Source organism: Narcine bancroftii, chromosome 1 (assembly GCF_036971445.1).
Source record: "Narcine bancroftii isolate sNarBan1 chromosome 1, sNarBan1.hap1, whole genome shotgun sequence".
Taxonomy (NCBI): Eukaryota; Metazoa; Chordata; class Chondrichthyes; order Torpediniformes; family Narcinidae; genus Narcine; species Narcine bancroftii.
The window spans coordinates 491,331,178-491,352,959 of NC_091469.1; the positions used below are offsets into that span (position 1 = coordinate 491,331,178).

The 21,782-nt window shown below is 51.5% G+C and overlaps 1 protein-coding gene across 5 annotated transcripts in view; it reads right to left on the minus strand.

The window, feature by feature from the left end:
* Positions 1–786: 786 nt before the first annotated feature.
* ppp1r16a (protein phosphatase 1, regulatory subunit 16A) overlaps positions 787–21,782 on the minus strand; it is a 143,139-nt gene continuing 122,143 nt past the window's right edge. For all 5 annotated transcript variants that reach the window (XM_069915136.1, XM_069915138.1, XM_069915139.1 and 2 more), the window contains exons 6-11: positions 20,949–21,073; positions 19,593–19,718; positions 19,244–19,319; positions 10,677–10,806; positions 7,200–7,368; positions 787–2,598 (exon numbers count right to left, since the gene is read on the minus strand). In XM_069915136.1, the coding sequence (XP_069771237.1) occupies positions 2,161–2,598; positions 7,200–7,368; positions 10,677–10,806; positions 19,244–19,319; positions 19,593–19,718; positions 20,949–21,073 (1,064 nt within the window). In that variant the 3' untranslated portion in view covers positions 787–2,160. The remainder of the gene's footprint in view (positions 2,599–7,199; positions 7,369–10,676; positions 10,807–19,243; positions 19,320–19,592; positions 19,719–20,948; positions 21,074–21,782) is intronic.

The window sequence follows — 21,782 nt, forward strand, 5'->3', positions numbered from 1 at the left end:
CACCAAGTGAGCAACGTATCTCTGCTTCCCCGGGTTTGCACCAGTGGCGTCGCTGATTTGGACTGCGGGATAAATGGCTTGTTCCCTGAATCAGAGGAGTGGTCCTGTGGAATTCTCTGCACACAGAAGTGATGGAGGCCGCCTCGTTTAATGTATTTAAGACACAGATTCTTGTGGAACCGGGGTTATTCAAGGTTTGGGGGAACGGGTGGGTCAGTGTAGCTGAGTCCAGGGCTGGAGCAGGCTCGATGGGCCCAATGTTCTCGTACGTCATTCCAGAACCAATCCTGATGGCGTCAAAATGGCCTCAGTGGGATGTGGTATTGCTGGTGACATCCACAGCCCTTGAATACAGGATGTGTCTGCTTGTCCAACTCAGCTAGAACAAACCCCAACCAACTGGACCAGGCCAGCAGTGGAACATCTCCTCTAAACAATAGTCTTCAAATAAATAATGATCCCCAGTTTTTAAAATTAATGACAGGAGCAGCCTCTGATCAGGACAGTTGGATCCTGGGTGTCACGTCTGCTGGCAAGGCAGCAGGGAACAAGCACAGTACAGTTCCAGAGCTCTCACACGGGCCTGGCAGATAGGTGGGTGTCAGACCCAACGGAGGGGAGATGGCGGAGCCCAACCCCGGACAGGAGGGAAGTCATTGCCCCCTGGGGTAACGAACCAGGGCTGAACCACCCCAATTACCGCACCCACCTCACCTTGATCTCTGCCCAGAACTGTGACACTGGTGTGAGCTGCTAAAGACCCAGATTGTTCACCGACACACAACGTGGCTTCAATACTTTATTCACAATTTGATACTTTAAATTTTAATAAATTGCATTTTTACATCTTTTGATACAAATTACTTTAAAGTACAGAATGATGGGTCAACACTGGCTGGATGAGCCCTGACCTGGCAGAGAGGAGCTGGTAATGAACTGAGGGTTAGCACAGATCGGGGCTGGGGGAGGAGGGGATGGGAGGATGAGGGTATATGGAGAGTGCAGCTCACACAGAATGGGGCAAATGGGTGGGGGGGGGGGGGGAAGAAAATGAAAGACCTGAACTGGTCAGTGCAGAAACCCATCATAACCAGCGAGGATGAGGGTCAAACACAAAACAGGTCAGGCAACATCTGCAAGGCAGGGACTGGCCATTCAGCCCACTGTGATACTGCTAGCTATCACCCTGTCGTAAACCTAGACTCTGCCCATTAATTTATTCTCCTCCCATTCTCTCTGTGCTAGGGCTTCACATTGAAAAACCAAGCACTGTCCCATCACACACTCCCAGGGTCAGACACACAGTGAAACTCCCTCCGCACCATCCCATCACACACTCCTGAGGTCAGACAGAGTGAAGCTCCCTCCCCACTGGCCCATTACACACTCCTGGGGTCAGAGACAGAGTGAAGTTCCCTCCCCTCACTGTCCATCACAAACCCGGGGGTCAGACAGAGCGAAGCTCCCTCCCCACTGTCCCATCACATACTGCTGGGGTCAGACACAGAGCAAAGCTCCCTCCCCACACTGTGCCATCACACACTCCCGGGGTCAGACAGAGTGAAGCTCCCTCCACACCATCCCATCACAAACTCCCAGCGTCAGACACATTATGTCCTGTTTACTGACTCCCCTACTCTGGGCAAAAGACTCTGTGCATTTGTGATTTTGTACATCTCTGAGATCACTCTTCATCTTCCTGTGCTCCAAGGAATAAAGGCCCAGCCTGCATAACCCCTCCCCGTAGCTCAAGGTCCTGAGTCCTGGCGACATTCTCATTGCAGCTTGACAACATCGTTCTTGGGTAAGAGTCATTGAGAGAGCTGTGTGATATTTAACCCCTTCATAGACAGGGTCCTTGCTCTCGCTGAACCACAGATGTGTTCAGCCCCAGGCTGGTCACTGAGACATTTGCAGCTGTGGGGTTGGGGGTGTCAGGATAGGGGTGAGGGGACATGGTGCTGGTTCTGTGAATCAGTGGCTGCTCCCAGAGGCAGGGTTGGGGAAGTGGGGGGACATGATGTGGACTTGGGACAGGCTGGAGTCCCAATGGGAGGGGTGCTGGTGCGGAAGGGGGCTGCGATCATTATGTCCCCTCCCTGTGACCCCAGAATCTTCATGCCCCACAAGACCCCAGTGTCTGCTACCCCCCACCCCTCATCACATCATATGGCAGCACCTCCTGGACTTGCCACTCCGAGCCTCCTCGATGGGGGCCTTGAACTTGACGAGTGGGGGGTCCCCACTGGTGCCTGTGAAGTAGGGGATGGGGGCCATGTCCGGGGGTGAGGCCAGCCCCCCTGTGGCCCCGCCCACCTCGCTGCTAGCTTGCTCGTCGCCAGTGAATGGCCTCTGTAGCTTGGAGGCCGCCCGCTGCCTCTTCAGGTCGGCTAGCGTGTGGTAGGATACGTCCCGGTTCAGTTCCAGACCCCCACTCTCCCGCGTGGCCAGTTGGTAGGATGCACTGCGGTCCAGTCTCCTGCCATCCTGGTTCCCAGCCTCATCCAACACTGCCATGGGCACCCCGTTCAACAGCGGCAGCACCCCATACGTCCCCCTGCTGTCTCCGGCTCCCTCTCCCGGCCGGACCACTGCAGTCTGCAGAGAAGGAAATATCATTAGGAAAAGGAGACAGAGGCTATCCGGCCCTTCGAGGCTGCTTCCCCATGCCAAGAGATCACTCCAACCCACCCCTTCCTCATCCATCAATCTGTGTCCTACATACAGAGAACTCTGCAGATTCACCACTCTGGGAGAAGCAGTTCCTCCTCATCTCTGTCCTAAATCTACTACCCAAAACCTGAGGCTAGTCTCCCCTCACAGTGGAAACAACTTCTCTCCCTCCAATAAAATTTTGTTTTTCTTCGATCCTCTCTCATTCTAAATTCCAGTGAGTACAGTCACAGACAACTCAATCTCTCCTCATAGGCTAAATCCCTCATAGAACCATAGAATGTTACAGAACAGTAACAGGCCCTTCTAGTCTGTGCCGAACCATTTTTTTCCCTAGTCCCATTGACCTGCATGCAGTCCATATCCCTCCATACGTCTCCCGTCCATGTACCTATCCAAATTCTTCTTAAATGTTACAATTGAGCCCACATCCACCACTTCAGCTGGCAGCTCGTTCCACACCCCTCACCATTCTCTGTGTGAAGACGTTCCCCTTCATGTTCCCCCTAAATATTTCTCCTTAACACATGACCTCTGGTTTGTATCTCACTCCCCCCTCAGTAGAAAAAGCCGACCTACATTTACTCTGTCTGTCCCCCTCATAATTTTAAACACCTCTCTCAAATCTCCCCTCATTCTTCTACGCCCCAGGGAATAAAGTCCTAACCTGTTTAACCTTTCCCTGTAACTCAGTTCCTGAGGTCCACAATCAACCTGGTGAACCTCCTCTGCACCACCTCCAAAGCTAGTCCATCCTTCCTCAAGTTAGGAGACCAGAACTGCCCGCAGTTCTCCAGATGCGGCCTCACCAGGACCTTGTACAGTTATAGCAGAACCTTCCTGCTTCTCAACTCAATCCCTCCAGCGATGGAGTCCAACATCCCATTCACCTTCTTCACAACATGCTGCACCTGCAAGCCAACCCTGCACAAGCCCTACCAAGTCCTTCTGCATGGCAGCACACTGTAATCACTTGCCATTTAAATCTGCCAGGTCCTTGCCCATTCACCTAACCTATCGATATCTCTCTGCAGACTCTCCATACCCTCTGCACAATTTGCTTTTCTACCTGAATTTATTGTCATCAGTAAACTTGGGTCCTGTCCCCTCTTCCACATTGTTGGGCCCTGTCCACTCTTCCACATTGTTGGGCCCTGTCCCCTCTTCCACATTGTTGGGCCCTGTCCCCTCTTCCACATTGTTGGGCCCTGTCCCCTCTTCCACATTGTTGGGCCCTGTCCCCTCTTCCACCTTGTTGGGCCCTGTCCCCGCTTCCACCTTGTTGGGCCCTGTCCCCTCTTCCACCTTGTTGGGCCCTGTCCCCTCTTCTACATTGTTGGGCCCTGTCCCCTCTTCCACCTTGTTGGGCCCTGTCCCCTCTTCCACCTTGTTGGGCCCTGTCCCCTCTTCCACATTGTTGGGCCCTGTCCCCTCTTCCACCTTGTTGGGCCCTGTCCCCTCTTCCACCTTGTTGGGCCCTGTCCCCTCTTCCACATTGTTGGGCCCTGTCCCCTCTTCCACATTGTTGGGCCCTGTCCCCTCTTCCACATTGTTGGGCCCTGTCCCCGCTTCCACATTGTTGGGCCCTGTCCCTCTTCCACATTGTTGGGCCCTGTCCCCTCTTCCACATTGTTGGGCCCTGTCCCCTCTTCCACATTGTTGGGCCCTGTCCCCTCTTCCACATTGTTGGGTTCTGTCCCCTCTTCCACATTGTTGGGCCCTGTCCCCTCTTCCACAAAGTTGGGTTCTGTCCCCTCTTCCACATTGTTGGGCCCTGTCCCGTCTTCCACATTGTTGGGCCCTGTCCCGTCTTCCACATTGTTGGGCCCTGTCCCCTCTTCCACATTGTTGGGCCCTGTCCCCTCTTCTACATTGTTGGGCCCTGTCCCCGCTTCCACATTGTTGGGCCCTGTCCCCTCTTCCACATTGTTGGGCGCTGTCCCCTCTTCCACATTGTTGGGTTCTGTCCCCTCTTCCACATTGTTGGGCCCTGTCCCCTCTTCCACATTGTTGGGCCCTGTCCACTCTTCCACATTGTTGGGCCCTGTCCACTCTTCCACATTGTTGGGCCCTGTCCCCTCTTCCACATTGTTGGGCCCTGTCCCCTCTTTCACATTGTTGGGCCCTGTCCCCTCTTCCACATTGTTGGGCCCTGTCCCCTCTTCTACATTGTTGGGTTCTGTCCCCTCTTCCACATTGTTGGGCCCTGTCCCCTCTTCCACATTGTTGGGCCCTGTCCCCTCTTCTACATTGTTGGGCCCTGTCCCCTCTTCTACATTGTTGGGCCCTGTCCCCTCTTCCACATTGTTGGGCCCTGTCCCCTCTTCCACATTGTTGGGCCCTGTCCCCTCTTCCACCTTGTTGGGCCCTGTCCCCTCTTCCACCTTGTTGGGCCCTGTCCCCTCTTCCACATTGTTGGGCCCTGTCCCCGCTTCCACATTGTTGGGCCCTGTCCCTCTTCCACTTTGTTGGGCCCTGTCCCCTCTTCCACATTGTTGGGACCTGTCCCCTCTTCCACATTGTTGGGTTTTGTCCCCTCTTCCACATTGTTGGGCCCTGTTCCCTCTTCCACATTGTTGGGCCCTGTCCCCTCTTCCACATTGTTGGGCCCTGTCCCCTCTTCCACCTTGTTGGGCCCTGTCCCCGCTTCCACCTTGTTGGGCCCTGTCCCCTCTTCCACAGTGTTGGGCCCTGTCCCCTCTTCCACATTGTTGGGCCCTGTCCCCTCTTCCACATTGTTGGGCCCTGTCCCCGCTTCCACATTGTTGGGCCCTGTCCCCTCTTCCACATTGTTGGGCGCTGTCCCCTCTTCCACATTGTTGGGTTCTGTCCCCTCTTCCACATTGTTGGGCCCTGTCCCCTCTTCCACATAGTTGGGCCCTGTCCCCTCTTCCACATTGTTGGGCCCTGTCCCCTCTTCTACATTGTTGGGCCCTGTCCCCTCTTCTACATTGTTGGGCCCTGTCCCCTCTTCTACATTGTTGGGCCCTGTCCCCGCTTCCACATTGTTGGGCCCTGTCCCCTCTTCCACATTGTTGGGCCCTGTCCCCTCTTCCACATTGTTGGGCCCTGTCCCCTCTTCCACATAGTTGGGCCCTGTCCCCTCTTCCACATTGTTGGGCCCTGTCCCCTCTTCTACATTGTTGGGCCCTGTCCCCTCTTCCACATTGTTGGGTTCTGACCCCTCTTCCACATTGTTGGGCCCTGTCCCCTCTTCCACATTGTTGGGCCCTGTCCCCTCTTCCACATTGTTAATGTATGTGGTGAACAGACTCTTGCAGCGCACCCCATTCACCACGAAATGCCAACCAGATAAAACCCTATTCATCCGAACTCCCTGCCTTCTATTGGTCAAGCAATCCTCTCTCCACCCAACTCCATGCATCCTTGTACTGTGTCCGGTGTGGGCAGTGGATTTTCCAGCATGTCACTGCACATCACCTTCATCTTGTGAGCAAGTCTTTTATGTGACACACTACGGCGCCTCTTAATCGGCAGCAGGCCACGAGAGGCCGCAGACTCCAGTGAAGTGGAGGACTGGAGCAGGGCACCAGAGGATGGGAAGATCACCCCCCGCCGTTTGAGAAGGAGAAAAGGAGGAGACGATCAAAGGGGATGGTGACCAGGGGGGTGGATCAGTGCATGCAGTGGGCTGCGGGCAACTCGAGGTGAGGAACCCGTGGAAGCTGTGAGCTGCTGTTGGGAGATTTGCGCCGGGGTGTGGACTGATGGAGTCTGGCTCAAACTGGCTGGAGGGGTACCAGGTATTGGAACCGGGATGCGAGGAGGTGCCAAGGGTGCTGAAGGGTTCCTGACCGTGTCAGAGGATTGGATCTGGAGCTCGGGTTTCCAATGGTCTGGACTCTGTGTGGCTGCAGGGGCTGAGGAAGTGTTGGAGGTGAATCTATGGATGCTCGGGAACTCTGTGGGGGGGTGGCGGGGGTGGACCTCTTTCTTGCTTCTCTCTGACTGTAAGAGGTACTGAGGCAATTCCTGCCAGTGGCGAATCCGTCCACCTTACAGCAGATGAAAAGAAATTTCATAGGACACTGTTTTATTACTATGGCAGTAAATTGAACCTTGATCTTGACCATCTAGACACCACATCACCTACTGCACTAACTTTACCCTTAAACAACTCCAGAGAACTTGTCAGGCAGGACCTTCCCTTCCCAAATTCGTGCTGCCCCAGCCTGTTGGAACAATTCCCACCCACACCTCTCGCTATTCCTTTCTTGCTGATCACTTCTCAATGACAGCTTGCTTAAGGAAAAACCCTGAATCCCCAACATTCCCACCTGCCCCGGACCCTGAATCCCTGACACACTCTCCTGCCCAGGACCCTGAATCACCTACCCTGGACCCTGAACCCTGACTTGCTTGACCCAGACCCTGAATCTCTGACCCACTAGCCCCAGACCCTGAATCCTTGACTTGCCCACCCTGGACCTTGAATCCCTGACCCGGCCCGCCCTGGACCCTGAATCCTCAACTTGCCCACCCTGGAATGCAGGGTTGACTCTCACCGAGGCCTCAGGCCTGAGCTGGGAGTTGGTCAGGGTGTCATCGTCCTCTTCAGCCTGCAACTCGGGGTCTCGGTCCACACCCACCTGCTGCCAGGCCCGGGCCTCGTCCCGATGCTCCTGCCGGTACAGGTTGTTCCTCTCCGTCACGCTCACCTTCCGCACCACCTTCCTGTCCGCACAGATTAGAGAGGACAGAAGAAATAGGATCAAGAATAGGCCATACAGCCCGTCGAGCCTGCTCCACCATTCGATGAGATCCTGACTGATCTGATGATAGGCTCATCTCCACCGACTTGCCTTTTCCCCATATCCTTAAATCCCTTACTATGTAGAAATCGATCCAACCTGGTCGTAAATATATTTACTGAGGTCACCTCTGCTGCTTCGCTGGGCAGTGAATTCCACAGATTCGCTCCCCTCTGGGAAATGCAGTTCCTCCTCATCTCCATCCCTGGATCTTGAGGCTAGGGCTCCCCTGACAATGGGAGCAACTTACCTACCTCTTATCTATGCCTTTCATAATTTTCTATAAGATCCCCTCCTATTCTCGTCTCATAGGCAGATCCCCTCATCCCTTGAATCAATATAGTGAACCTCCTCTGCACCACCTCCAAATCCTTCCTCAAGTGTGGAGACCAGAACTGCCCGCAGTTCTCCAGATGCAGCCTCACCTGACCCTTGTACAGTTGCAGGATAACCTTCCTGCTCCTCAACTCAATCCCTCATCAATGAAGGCCAACATTCCATTTGCCTCCCTGACTGCCTGCTGCACCTGCAAACCAACCTTTTGTGATTCATGCACAAGCCCTCCCAAGTCCTTCTGCACGGCACCAAACTGTAATCACTTGCCATTTAAATAATAATCTGATCTTCCATTAAGTGGATAACCTCCCATTTGCCAACATTGTTCCCCATCTGCCAGACCGTCCCCATTCACTGAATCTATCGATATCTCTCTGCAGACTCTCCATACCCTCTGCACAATTTGCTTTTCCACACCAGCACCGACTCACCACCAAATGCCATCCAGAAAAATGTCCCAGTACCCAACTCTGCTTTCTATTGGTTAACCCATCCTCTATCTTTGCTCATACATCACCTCCAATTCCACGTACCCTCATCTTCTGTATCAGTTGTTTATGCGGCACCTTATCAATCACCTTCTGGAAATCCAGGTAAACAATAACCATCTGCTCCCCTCTGTCTACCGCACTCAAAGAACTCCAGTGAGTTTGTCAAATAGGACTCGCCTTTGCTAAATCCATGCTTCGTCTGCCTGATGGATCCATTTCGCTCCAGATACCTCACTATTTCTTCTTGAATGATAGCTTCATGCATTTTCCCCAACTACAGACGTTAAACTAACTGGCCTGTAGTTCCCTGCCTTTTGCCACATCCATTAGCAAGGTGTGATATTCACCAATCTTATGCAGAGTCCAGAGAATTTTGGTAAATTATCACTAAAGCCTCAATTATAACTTTTGCCATTTCATTCAGTATCCTGGGATGCATTTCATTAGGTCCAGGGGACTTATCTATCTTTAGACCCATGATTTTGTTCAGTACGACCTCTTTAGTGATAGCTATTACATCTAGGTCATCACTTCCCATCACACCCATAGCATCTGTCTTTAGCATGGTAGACCAACACAAAATAGACATTCAAATCCTCAGCCATTTCCTCGTTACCCAATATCAATTCCCCTTCTTATCCTCCATGGGACCAACCTTCACTTCAACCACCCTTTTTCGCTTTATATAATTATAAAAACTTTTACTGTCCGTTTTTATATTTTGTCCTAATCTTTTTTCATATCTACCTTCCCTGAGGGCAGCACAGTTGGCGTAGCGGTGAGCGCAACGCTGTTACAGCGCCAGTGATCGGGACCAGGGTTCGAAACCCGTGCTGTCTGTAAGGAGTTTGTATATTCTCCCCATATCTGCATGGGTTTTCCCCAGGGGCTCCGGTTTCCTCCCACCCTTCTAAACGTACCGGGGGTGTAAGTTAATTGGGCGGCACAGACTCGTGGGCCGAAAGTGCCCGTTACCGTGCTGTATGTCTAAATTTAAAAATTTTAAGTTAAATTTAAAACTAAGAGCACTACCCCACCTCCCTCACCTTCCAGCCCATCCTTCCTTGCTGCCTGATATCCTTGGACATTTAATTCCCAATCCTCTCCACCCTGCAACCACATTTCTGTAATGGTCACTAAATTATACCCCTTTGTACTGATCTGTGCCACAAGTTCACTGGGCCTTGTTTCAAATCCGACAGCATTCAAATGCAGTGCCCTTATACCCATTGTGCTTTTAAAATCTGGTCGTCTTTGCCTCTTTTACTCTTGGCTTATACATTCCACTTTTCTTTTTTAACCTTTCCTTTTATTTTATCCACATTCTTCTCTTTTCCTTTATCCATCCCTCTCCAATCTGTTGAACCCCCTACAATTCAGATGGAACAATTTCCTTCCTTCCCCAACAATGGTGCCAATTTGGATTTGGACCCCACTTCTCCCACACCAATCCTTGAACCACACATTCAACTTTTTCCATGTCAATGCAATCATGAGGAAAGCTCGCCAGCAGCTGTACTTTGTGAGGTGATTGAGGAGATTTGGGAGGTCACCAAAGACTTTCAAAAGTGTACAGTGCACCATGGAGAGCATTCTGGCTGGTTGCATCTCTGCCTGGTACAGAAGTGCCAACACTCAGGATAAGAATAAACTCCAGAGGGTTGTTAACTCGTCCTGCGACATCACAGGCACCAGACTTCACTCCATCGAGGACATCTACATGAGGCGGTGTCTTAAAAAAGCAGCCTCTATCTTCAAGGACCCCACCACCCAGGCCAGGCCCTCTTCACTCTGCTCCCATCGGGGAAAAGATACAGGAGCCTGAAGACAAGCACCCAGCGGCACAAGATCAGATTTCTGAAGGATCAATGAACCACAGACACTGCCTGACTTTTTCTTGCATTTTTAAAAAAACTTATTGTTGTGAGGTGGTTTTTATACAAATGTTTGGACTTTGACGCCTGCTGCGAAACAATTAATTTTGTGACTTGTTCATGACAATAAATTTGGATCTGACTCTCAAACATCTGGACCCTGGGCCAATTTGCAAGTGGCTTAGGTAGTAATCCAGAGATGACCACCTTTTAAATTTAGTTCTGAGCTCCTCAAATTCCCTCAGCAGAACTTCTTTAACCCTGATCCCATGATCAATGACCCCAGGACTCATCACCTTGACCTCATGACCCCAAAAGCCCTTGGATTGGTCAACTCTGACCCAGGGTCTCCAACCCTGTGACCCCCTCCTGACCCTGAGAAATTGTCACCCCAACTCCAGGACTGGAGGATCCTGGGACTCGCTACCCTTTCCCATGGGACCCCTGATGCTGTGCTATAGCGGGCTGTGCTGGGATGGGTTTGGTATACAGGACCCCCCCCTCCACTGTGGCACAGACTCCCCACTCACCCCCTGCTGCCGGTGCTGGAGGTGCGCCGTTGTAGAGCCGTGCGATGCTTGTCGTGCGACCTCATGATGGCGTCGCGTTTGTGTTTCAGCTCCAGCAGCTTTGCCCGCACTTCTTCATCCCCGCACACATCTGGAACGGTAGAACCAATGAGGATGCAGAACGTGTCACCTGCCCGAAGCAGTTATCCGGCGGTTCCCCAGTGGATTCCCGGCTGATCCCTGGAAGTTCCCCTACTGTCTGACCACTGAGTGACCCCCTTCCCCCAGCTGTCTTGACTAGTGGGTGACCCCCTCGCCCAGCTGTCTGACCAGTGGGTGACCCACTCCCCCACCTGTTGTCCAGTGGGTATCCCCCTCTTCCCCACTGAGTGGCCCCCTCCCCTATCTATCCAATGGGTAACACCCTCCTCCACTGGTTGATCACTTGCCCAGCTGTCCGACAAGTGGGTCCCCTCCCCTCACTGGGTGGCCCCCCTTCTCCACTGGGTGCCCCCTCCCCTAGCTGTCTGACCAGTGTGTAACCCCCCTCCCCCACTGATTGATCCGTTGCCCAGCTGTCTGACCAGTGGGTGACCCCCCCCTCACTGGGTGGTCCCCTTCTCCACTGGGCGACCCACTTCCCCAGCTATCCAATGAGTGGGTGGGCCCTTCCCTAGCAGTTTGCAGGGAGGTTCTGCAGCATGTACAAGGCACTGGTGAGGCCACACGTGGAGTACTGTGTGTGGTTCTGGTCTCATCTTGAGACTAGTTCTGGGGATGGAGCAGAGGAGGTTCACCAGGTTGGTTCTGGAAATGAGGGGGACAGCCAAAGAGGGATTGAGTTGCCCAGGACTATATTCGCTGGAATTCAGAAGGAAGAAGGGGGGGGGCATCCTTAAAAACACATATGAAATTATGAAAGGGGAAGATAAAATGGAAGCAGGGAAGTTGTTTCCACTGGGAGGCAAGAGTAGAACCAGACGACATGGCCTTTTTTCAGTGAAGTGGATTTAGGATGGAGATGAGGAGGAACTGCTTCTCCCAGAGAGCGAGGAATCAGTGGAATTCTCTGCCCAAGGAAGCACTAGAGGCTGCCTCAATGAATGTGTTTGCGACACAGAGAGAAAGACCCGCATCAAATTAAGGATATATTGAATGGAGAGCAAGGTCGACAGGCCAAATGGCTGGCTCCTGTTCCTGATACACGCCTCCACCCCCAAACACGTGTGAGTTAACCCCCCCCCCCACCAAGATCATTCCCACACTTCTCCAACTCCCGAACAATCCCCAAAATAGTAAAGTCATGTTGCCTCAGCTCGATACCAATGGAGCTCTCACTGCAACTCTCTCGATATAACCGGCCTCTTTAGGACAGATAAGCAGGAATTTCTTCACCCAGAGAGGGGGGGAAATTTGGGTAATCTTTGCCACAGATAGCTGTGGAGGCCAAGACATTGGGGATATTTAACTGAGGTAGATACATTCTTGATCCGGAAGGGAATCAAGGATTACAATGAGAAAGCAGAAGAATGGGATTGAAAGCAGTTGACTGGGCAATTGAGTTCGAGTTCAAGACGAAAGGATTGAAAAAGGAGAGACTCAGATTGGGGGAAGCTGAGTATCCCTATAAAAGTGAGGGACTGTAGCGGAGGGGTCATCGTCAGTGGGGGCTTTGGCTCAACAGGCTTCAGTGAGAACAGGTCAGGGGCGAGGAATAGTCGGAGTTGAAGTCTGAAAGGGCCACCCTATTCAAGGAACAAAAAAGATTCAGCAGGTAGGCACAGTTCAAGCCAGGTTTTTAGATACTGCGGCTCGCCCACGTACAGGCGAACCAGGTCACAGGGTTGCGGGCAGATCTGTCAGTGAGAGCTCTGGGTGCACGACAAGCCCACGGCCTGGCGGCTGACGCCATAAAAGTCCCAGGAGTCGCCAGCGTCATTGGGTTCTGAGGGATTTAAGCATGTGAAAGAGTTCTATTAAAGTCAGTTGGTTCAACTAACTTTCGAATGTTTGGTTCTTTTGTTCATTGAGTGCCTTGTGCGACTACATTCCAAACGGCATTTGGACCCAACGATGACTGACCCAAGCACATACAATGCAGTTTCACTGAAACTGCTGGCGTTCTGGACCTTGCAGCCGCAGGTCTGGTTTGAACAGGATGAAGCCCAATTCCAGGTTAGGCAAATCGTCTCGGACCAGGAAATAACAGGATCCATTAACGACTTCTTATACCAGCCATTGGTTGCGGACAGGTATGAAATAATCAAGGGGCTCCCGATCCGTACTTTTGGCCTCTCTTGCCATTCATGCGGTTGCTCCACATGGACAGCCTAGGTGACCGCGCACTATCGGCCTAAATGAACGAGACGCTGGCACTAGCAGATGCTCTTAACCATGTTTATTGTTTGAACGTCTTTCTCAAGCAGATTCTAGAAGATATCCGTCTCCTCCTTGCTGACGACAATTTCAGAGATCCACGCAAAGCAGTGGCCCATGCAGATATCCTGCGGCACACCAAGCAGCATGGCGGGGGCTCCATAGACGAAGTTGCTGCATCATGTCCTAAGGCCCGGACCTTCCCCACGCCACTAACGAAGCTGGTGAAACCTGCAGCAGGGAGCAATCCCAGTTCGGACCATTGGTGCTTTTACCACCAAGAGTGGGGTTCAGGAACCCACCGCTGCTACCCACCCTGTTCTTTTCCGGGAAATCCTGGGGCCGGCTGTCAGTAATGGCTACGGCAGCTGGCCACCGTGATAGTCTCCTTTACTTATGGGAACTCCAAGTGAAGGTTCCTCATAGACACAGGGATGGAGGTTAATGTCTTGCCCCCCCCCCCCTCGAGCCACGACACCTGCACTGGGAAGTCAGGATCGGTGCTCACCGCTGCCAACAACAGTAGTATTCACACATACAACACGTGAACCATCCCACTACAGTTCGGTTCCATTCATTGCACCTGGTCGTTTACAATGACAGCAGTGTCACAGCCTTTATTGGGCGCAGATTTCCTCTGGGTGCACTGCCTCCGAGTGGACCTCAAGGGATGGCACCTAGTGATTGCCAGGACCTTCCAGACCTTCTCGCTCAGTGAAGCCAAGTTACCAGCCCCAAACCTGGACTTGGTGACTTTGTCAGGTAAAGAGTTTGCCAGTGTAGAGGCAGAGTTCCCGACCATTATTATGCCACAGTTCTCCACAGACACCCGTGAGCATGGTGTACAGCAGCACATCCCCACTCAAGGACATGCAGGCTCCCACCCGATAAGCTCCACCTTGCCAAGGAGGAGTTCAGGAAAATGGAGGTGGGATCATCCAGTGCTCAGAAATCCTGTGGGTGTCTCTGCTGTAGATGGTGCCCAAGTTGGCTGGTGGATGGAGGCCATGTTGCGACTACAGAAAGCTCAAGAACACCACCACACCCGGTCACTACCCAGTGCCCCACATTCAGGACTTTACAGCTGATTTGCATGGGGCATGCATCTTCTCCAAGGTCGACCTGCTCCATGGGTATCACTAGATTCCTGTCCAGCCCAGCGATGTCCCCAAGACGTCCCTCATCTCCCCGTTTGGCCTATTCAAGTTTTGGCAGATGCCTTTTGGACCCAAGAACATGGCACAGATGTTCCAGAGATTCATGGACTCGGTGCATGGCTTGGATTTCGTCTTCGTCTACTTAGATGATATCCCGATTGTCAGCCGCTTGCACCAAGAGCCTTTGCCAACTCTGCCGCTGCCTGAGTGAATAAGGCCTGGCTATCAACCTCTCAAAGTGTCAGTTTGGGCTGTTGGCCATTGATTTCTTGGACACCATATCAACTAGCATGGAGCGGTTCCCTTGCCGGTGAAAGTCGAGGCCATACACCAGTTTGCCAGGCCCAGTACAGACAAGGGCCTGCAGGAGCTTGTGGACATGATCGACTTTTACTATTGATTCCTACCATCAGCAGCCCGAATCATGCGACCCGTTCGGCCTGATGTCTGGCAAAGTCAAGGAAATCACCTGGGACATGGAGTCATCAGTGGATTTTGAGCAGGCCAAGGACACCCTTGCAAACATCACCCTCCTGGTGCACCCATGGGTGGATGTGCCCATAGTCCTCGCGGTTGACGCTTCCAATTCAGCAGTTGGCAGTGGGCTGGAATGACTAATTGAGGGTCAGTGGAAACCACTTGCGTTCTTCAGCCGGCAGCTTCGACCTGCCCAGAGCTGAATTACAGTGTCTTCGACTGGGAGCTGCTACCTTCTAGTACCATCCGGCACTTTCTAAATTTCTTGGAGGGGTGGTAGTTCACGGTCTTCTCAGACCATAAACCCCTCACCTTCGCAGTCGCTAAAGTGTCTGGTCCATGGTCGGCACGGCAACAACACCACCTGTCATACATCTCAGAGTAAACCACCACTGTCAAACACATCTCCGGGAAAAACGTCGTGGCCAACGCAACTATCTCACACCTCCATCTGCTCGGCGCATTCCTTGTCCCCAGGGTTGGACTACGCGGCGCTCACTGGGGCACAGCAGCTGGACAAAGAAATGCCGGCCTAATACCACACAGTCTCGGGCCTGCAATTTGAGGACATCCCCATCAGCCCAACAGGCAGCAAACTTCTCTGTGACATATCCACTGGCCAACCCGGCCCATCATTCTATAAGACATCAAAGCCAGAAATTTCAGAAATGTGTCTCGGGTCTGGTGTGGAGGTTGGAACCTTTGTCCACTCCATCTGGCTGGTACAAGGGTGAGATCCTTCTGGGAAGAGCTGGGGGACACGCTGAAAAAAAATCACAAAGGTGGATCTTCCACAGGATCCAGAGTTGTACCTTCTGGGAAATATTGGGAAAAGTACAGTTTAGACTGTCCAAACACCAAATTCAGTTTGTCAGTAGCCAGGATGTGTATAGTGGTCACGTGGAAGTTCGAGTCCCAGCTAAATATCACACGAAGGAAAAGGAAAATACAGGGTTGTATTCCCTTGGTGAAAATCACCGACAATTTACAGAAGAGATATGACAAATTCGTTGAAGTGTGGCAACTGGATCTGAGGCATCTTGGGGTACAGCTATAATTCACACACCCCCCCCCCACCCCACAAATAAGAGAAACAATCCATCCCAGCAGGTAAAGGATTAAGAGTATGACATGGGGAATGTGGTGCAGGCAACGAGTGTTTTTGCCCTGAAACGTTTCTTTTTTTTAATTAAAAACTAAGAAAAAAGTTAAAAAATAAAAATAAAAAAAAGATTTAAAAAAATCTGCCTCCCCAAAAAAAACGACCAAAAGGTAGTAATCCCCTAAACAAAAATTGGGTGTGGGTCACACACCAGTGCCTGATGACTAGTAAAGAACTTAGTGCGAATCTCTCCCTCCGCACCCAAACAATCAGTAACATCCAAATCTCATAACAAAAGAAAAAATAAAATAAGAAAATTCTTCTTTTCTTCCAGAAGATTCCAATCTCGAAGATCCCATTTCAGAAGAAGTTGGACTCTTTCCATTCCCGTTTTTCCCATTTCTTCTGTTTCCAGAACAACCAGGTTTTTCTTTAGGAGATAATGGTGGATGACGTCTTTGTCCTCATATATCAGGCAATGAATCAGCAAAAATCATTGCTTCACAATCAATTTCAAAAAACCGACATTGATAGTCTCCATAAAACACCTTCAACACTGCAGGGTAACGAAAAGTAGACTTATAACCTTTACGCCACAAAACGTCTAACTGGATTGAATCGACGTCAACGTTGAATGACCTCTTGTCTCAGATCAGGATAAAAAAAGACTCTGCTATTCTGAATCAATAACGGAGTTTGTCGTTGTCTCGCATTTTGTACTGCAAGTCGAAGTATTGCTTCTCTGTCCAAATAACTCAGACATCGAATTATTACCGGTCTCGGGGGTTGACCAGCTGAGGGTGTTCTTCTCAAAGCTCTATGGGCTCTTTCCAGTGCCAATCCCCCAGAGAAAAATTCTTGCCCTCATATTTGCGGGATCCAGTCTTTAAAGAAACGAAGAGGATCTTGTCCTTCTATACCTTCTGGCAAACCAACAATTTTCACATTATTCCTTCTGCTTTGATTCTCCAAATAATCTATTTTTCTTTCTAGCTCCTTCTCACATTCTCCTAATTCTATGAATGATTTTTCCACCTTCAACACCTTTTCTGTGTTAGAAGTCACTTGTTCACAGTCCAAAAAAGCAGTCTGAAATTTTTTAAATTCTTCATAAGATGCATCCGCATGTGTCTTAACCATATTTAATTCTGAACTCATACCAGCATTCAGTTGAGCCATTTCATTCATTTGAGATGTCAACAAATCCATTCCAGGTTTTATAACAGCTTGAATAGCTGCCTTCAATTGTGATTCAGTAAAGCTCATCTCTGCTCTCTCTCTGACATAGTGACAGAACAAGGTAACTGCAGCTCCTGCTGCAACTCAATAGAAGGCATTTTAAAAGATTTACTGCGGGTCTGGATTCCCAGCGACGGCACCCTGACTTCTTCAGGGAGTCGCCGCTGGTCTCCCCCCGCATCTCGTTGTTTTCTCATCAATTTGCGAAAAAAAACGATTTCTTCAGGTTGTAATGCTGCCTGATGCATTTCCTTTTTAGCCTCCACAGGCGATCTTTGGGATTTATGAAATGAAGAAATTGAGCCTGGGGCTGTATCAAGTCGACTAGGCCCCAGATCTTCAGCACTTTGAAAATGTATCTTCTTTTGAACTTGAGATTTAGTCTTTTTACCATTAGTGGCCCTAATAATTCCTTAATACTTTAAACTAAAATTTTAAAAGTTTAAACTTGGAAACAAAGGGTTAAAAAACAGGTATTTAAAAGTCTGGCCAGAGAGGTCGAGATTGCACGTCTAGACTCTACGCCATCTTGTCACGCCCCCTCCCTGACCCGTTTCTATTTTATACCTGAGGCCCTCCAGCCTCGCGGAGGATCGATGTCTTCATATGTATTTAGCTGCTTTTTGTATTTTGGTATTTGTCTAATTTAAGGGATAGGGAGGGGAGGGTGTAAGGAGGGGGGAATAAGGACTCTGTAAATCACATTATGTGAAAAGAGAAGGGAAAATTCAGTTTATTGGATTTGCACGAATCTCTGAAAAAAAAATCAAAAATAAAATATTTTTTTAAAAAGTTGTCTAAGACATTGGAGAGGCCAAATGTGGAGGATTGTGTACAGTTTTCACCACTGAACTACAGGAAAGATATCAATAAGATAGAAAGAGTGCAGAGAAAATTTACTAGGTTGTTGCCTGGACTCTAGGAACTGAGTTACAGGGAAAGGTTCCACAGGTCAGGACTTTATTCCCTGGAGAGTAGAAGAATGAGGGGAGATTTGATGGAGGTATTTAAAATTATGAGGGGGACAGACAGAGTAAACGTAGGTCGGCTTTTTCCACTGAAGGTGGGTGAGATACAAACCAGAGGACATGGGTTAAGGGTGAAAGGGGAAAAGTTTAGGGCGAACTTCCTCACACAGAGTAGTGGGGGTGTGGAACGAGCTGCCAGCCGAAGAGGTGAAGAGGAATTTGGACAGGTACATGGATGAGAGGGTATGGAAGGTTATGGGCCGGGTTTAGGTTTATGGGACTGGGCAAAAAAATGATTTGGCACAGACTAGAAGGGCCAAAGGGGCCTATTTCTGTGCTGTAATATAGGTAGTTCTGTGGGCCTATGGAGGGAGGGGTGAGGAAACGTAGGGATCCTGTGGAGGGATGGGGAGGGAATGTAGGGATCCTGTGGAGGGAGGGGGGAGAAGGTAGGGATCCTATGGAGGGAGGGGGGAGGGAACGTAGGAATCCTGTGGAGGGATGGGGAGGGAATGTAGGGATCCTGTGGAGGGAGGGGGGGAGATTGTAGGGATCCTATGGAGGGAGGAGGAGAGAATGTAGGGATTCTATGGAGGGACGGGGAGGGAATGTAGGGACCCTGTGGGGGGAGGGGAGGAGATTGTGGGGATCCAATGGAGGGAGGGGGGAGAGAACGTAGGGATCCTGTGGAGGGAGGGAGAGTGAACTTAGGGATCCTGTGGAGGGAGGTGGAGGGAACGTAAGGATCCTGTGGAGGGAGGGAGAGGGAACCTAGGGATCCTGTGGAGGGAGGTGGAGGGAATGTAAGGATCCTGTGGAGGGAGGGGGAAGGAATGCAGGGATCCTGTGGATGGAGGGGGATGGAACATAGAGATCCTGTGGAGGGAGGGGGAGGGTATGCAGGGATCCTGTGGAGGGAGCTAAGGACAATGGTCACAGATCACAACATCCTCAGTGATTGGCGGATCACTCTGCCCATCTTCCTGGAGGCAGTTCATCCGCAGGTTATCCATGTGCTTTACCCAGAATTCCAACCCCCGCCTTCTCTGCCCCTCTCTCGTTCCGGTTCTGACCAAAGGCTTTCAACAGGAAACGTTATCTGCTCATCCCTCCACGGATGCTGCCTGACCCACCGTTCTCCAGTGTAGCACAGAAACGGTCCCTGCAAGGGTTGTGTGAGATGAGGGTAGCGGCTGGTCATACGGATGGTCTTAGTGCTCTATGGTAGCAGGGAACCTGGCCTCATTGGTATCAGAAGCAGATCCTTACCGATTGGGGTCTCATCCAAGAAGGACTTGGCATTCAGGTTGGCTCCGTGTCCCACTAGAAGCTCCACCATGTGGACCTGCAGCAAGGAGTCAGAGTGCTTGGTCTGGGACAGAACCGCCTGTCAAACCAGATGCCCACCCCCCCCCCCCCCTACCATGCGTCCCTGGCACACGCCAACCCAGTGCACACCGCCCTGCCCCGGTGCACACTGACCCTCCCCACCGCACACCCACCCTCCCCGGTGCATACCGACCCTCCCCGCCTCAAACTCACCCTCCCCGGAGCACACCAACCCACCCCGCCGCACGCCCACCCTCCCCACTACACACCAACCCTCCACAGCACTGACCTGCCCCCAGCAGGCGGCTGCATGCAATGGCTCCCATCCGTCGGCATCCTTCACTTCCACCCTGGCTCCATGGGTCAGGAGGAGCTCAGCAGCCTCTGTGTAGCCGTTGGCTGCTGCCACGTGGAACTGGCGAAGGGAAGAAAACATCGGTCAGGTCAGGCCCTCTCCCCTCACCTGTGCCACGAGCCTGCATCACCAAAGTCTCCATCCCTGCCCCACCCAACTTCCCCCCACCACCCTCCCCCCCCCACCCCCAAGTCCTGTCTCCCTGTCCTTTTTTAATGAAAGAAAATTCGCCTGTGAGCCATTTGTCCAAGTTTGAAGGTGTAACAAAGAGCACCAAAAGGCAGGAGCTTGTCGATGTCTACTTGGATTTGCAGAGGCATCTGATGAGGTACCCCATAAAGGCTGTTGTATGGTTGTAGGGCATGGTGCTACGCCAGCCAGCACAGAACCTTCTCAGTGGTAATCTGGATGGGGAAATCATAGAATAATCCAGCACAGTACAGTCTCTTCAGCCTACAGTGTTGTGCCGATCCATACTGTATATACCTACCAAAAAAAAATTAAACCCTCCATTCCTCATTATCTATTTTTCTTACACCCGTTTGCCCATCTAAGAGTCTTTTAAATGCCCCATATGTACCAGGCTCCACCACCACCCCGGCACCCTCCACCCCCTATGTGAAAACTTTTCCCCTAATTGTTTCTCCCCTCAAATTAAATGTAGACAAACAGCACGGTAACAGGCCCTTTTGGCTCACGACTCCGTGCTGCCCAATTACACCCCATTAACTACAACTCCCGGTTGTAGGGTGGACAGCCAGCACCTGTTTCCCAAGGCAGGAATAGCAAACACCACCAGAGGATGTGTACAAAGTGAAGGGAGGGAAGTTGAGGGGAGACGTCAGGGGTACATTTTTTTACACAGAGAGTTGTGGGGGCCTGGAATGCCTTGGTGGTGGTGGAGGCTGAAACATTAGGGGCATTTAAGAGACTCTTAGACAGGTACATGGATGGAAGAAAAATAGACGGTTACGGGGTAGGGAGGGTTTAGTTTTTTTAAAGGAATATATGGGCCAGCACAACCTCGAGGGCCGAAGGGCCTGTACTGTACTGTGCAGTAGTGTTCGATATTCTATCTCAATATCCCCTGGTGTTTGCTTCACCTGCCCTGGGAAAAGAATGCTGGCTGTCCACCTTATCCAAGCCTGGCTTGGTGAGTGACACCCACAGGTTTCCTCACCAGGCTGAAGTTGGACTGATCATGTTTGGAGTTGGGGTCGTAGGTGGGGGTAGGGTTGTGGGGCGCAACAAGGCCCGGACGGCAGAGGGGAGCAGTCAGCAGGATCGTACCAGACAGGCACCGAGTTCATTCTGACTGTTCAGGTCAGATTGGCTCTCCACCAACTTCCTGATGTCTCCAATCATCCATTGCTCCGTGGCAACACGGCATTCGTCAATCTTCTCCTGGGTGACACCTGTGGAGGGAGAGGTCACACATGAGTCAGAGGGTGGACCCCAATACAACTGAGCATTTACAGTGTGGTCCCCTTTCCTGCTCAAAGCCAAGTCCTGATTGCAGGGCTGCCAGCAGAGGGTTGCAAGGTAGGAATATCCAGGTTGGCACCAGATCGATGGCTGAAGGGCCTGTACCGTGTATGTTCTGATGACCTGCTGGAGCTGCTGTAAAGGCAGGGCTGCAGGACCCAGGAGAGCTGGGAGTGGAGACACAGCACTGCTCCGCACAGACTTAACTGCCTGTAAAAGGAGCGATGGCATTTTTTCAAAAAACCCTACAACCTCAGGGTCTGTGCCCAAGATGATGGCCGACACCAGAGCTGGACAGCGGCCACGAGGGGTTACGGACTCCAGGGGAGCAATGGACCAATAGGGCACCAGAAATGGAGAGATCACCATACACCCTTCCTCCTATGGAGAAGTAGAGATGGGCCTTCAAGACAGTGACTACGGCCGGTGGTCCAGCGAGGGGCTGGGAGGCTGAGGGCAACTTGCGGTCGGGGGACCCACATGGGCTGTGGACTGCTGGAACCAGGTATTGGAGCCGGGATTTGAGAGGGTGCTGAGGATAAGAAGGGTTCCCAAAGGGCCTCGGGTGCTGAGGGTTCCCTGATCATTTCGGAGGTTTGGATCTGGAGCTCGGGCGGCCAATGGATCGAATAGGGGTCT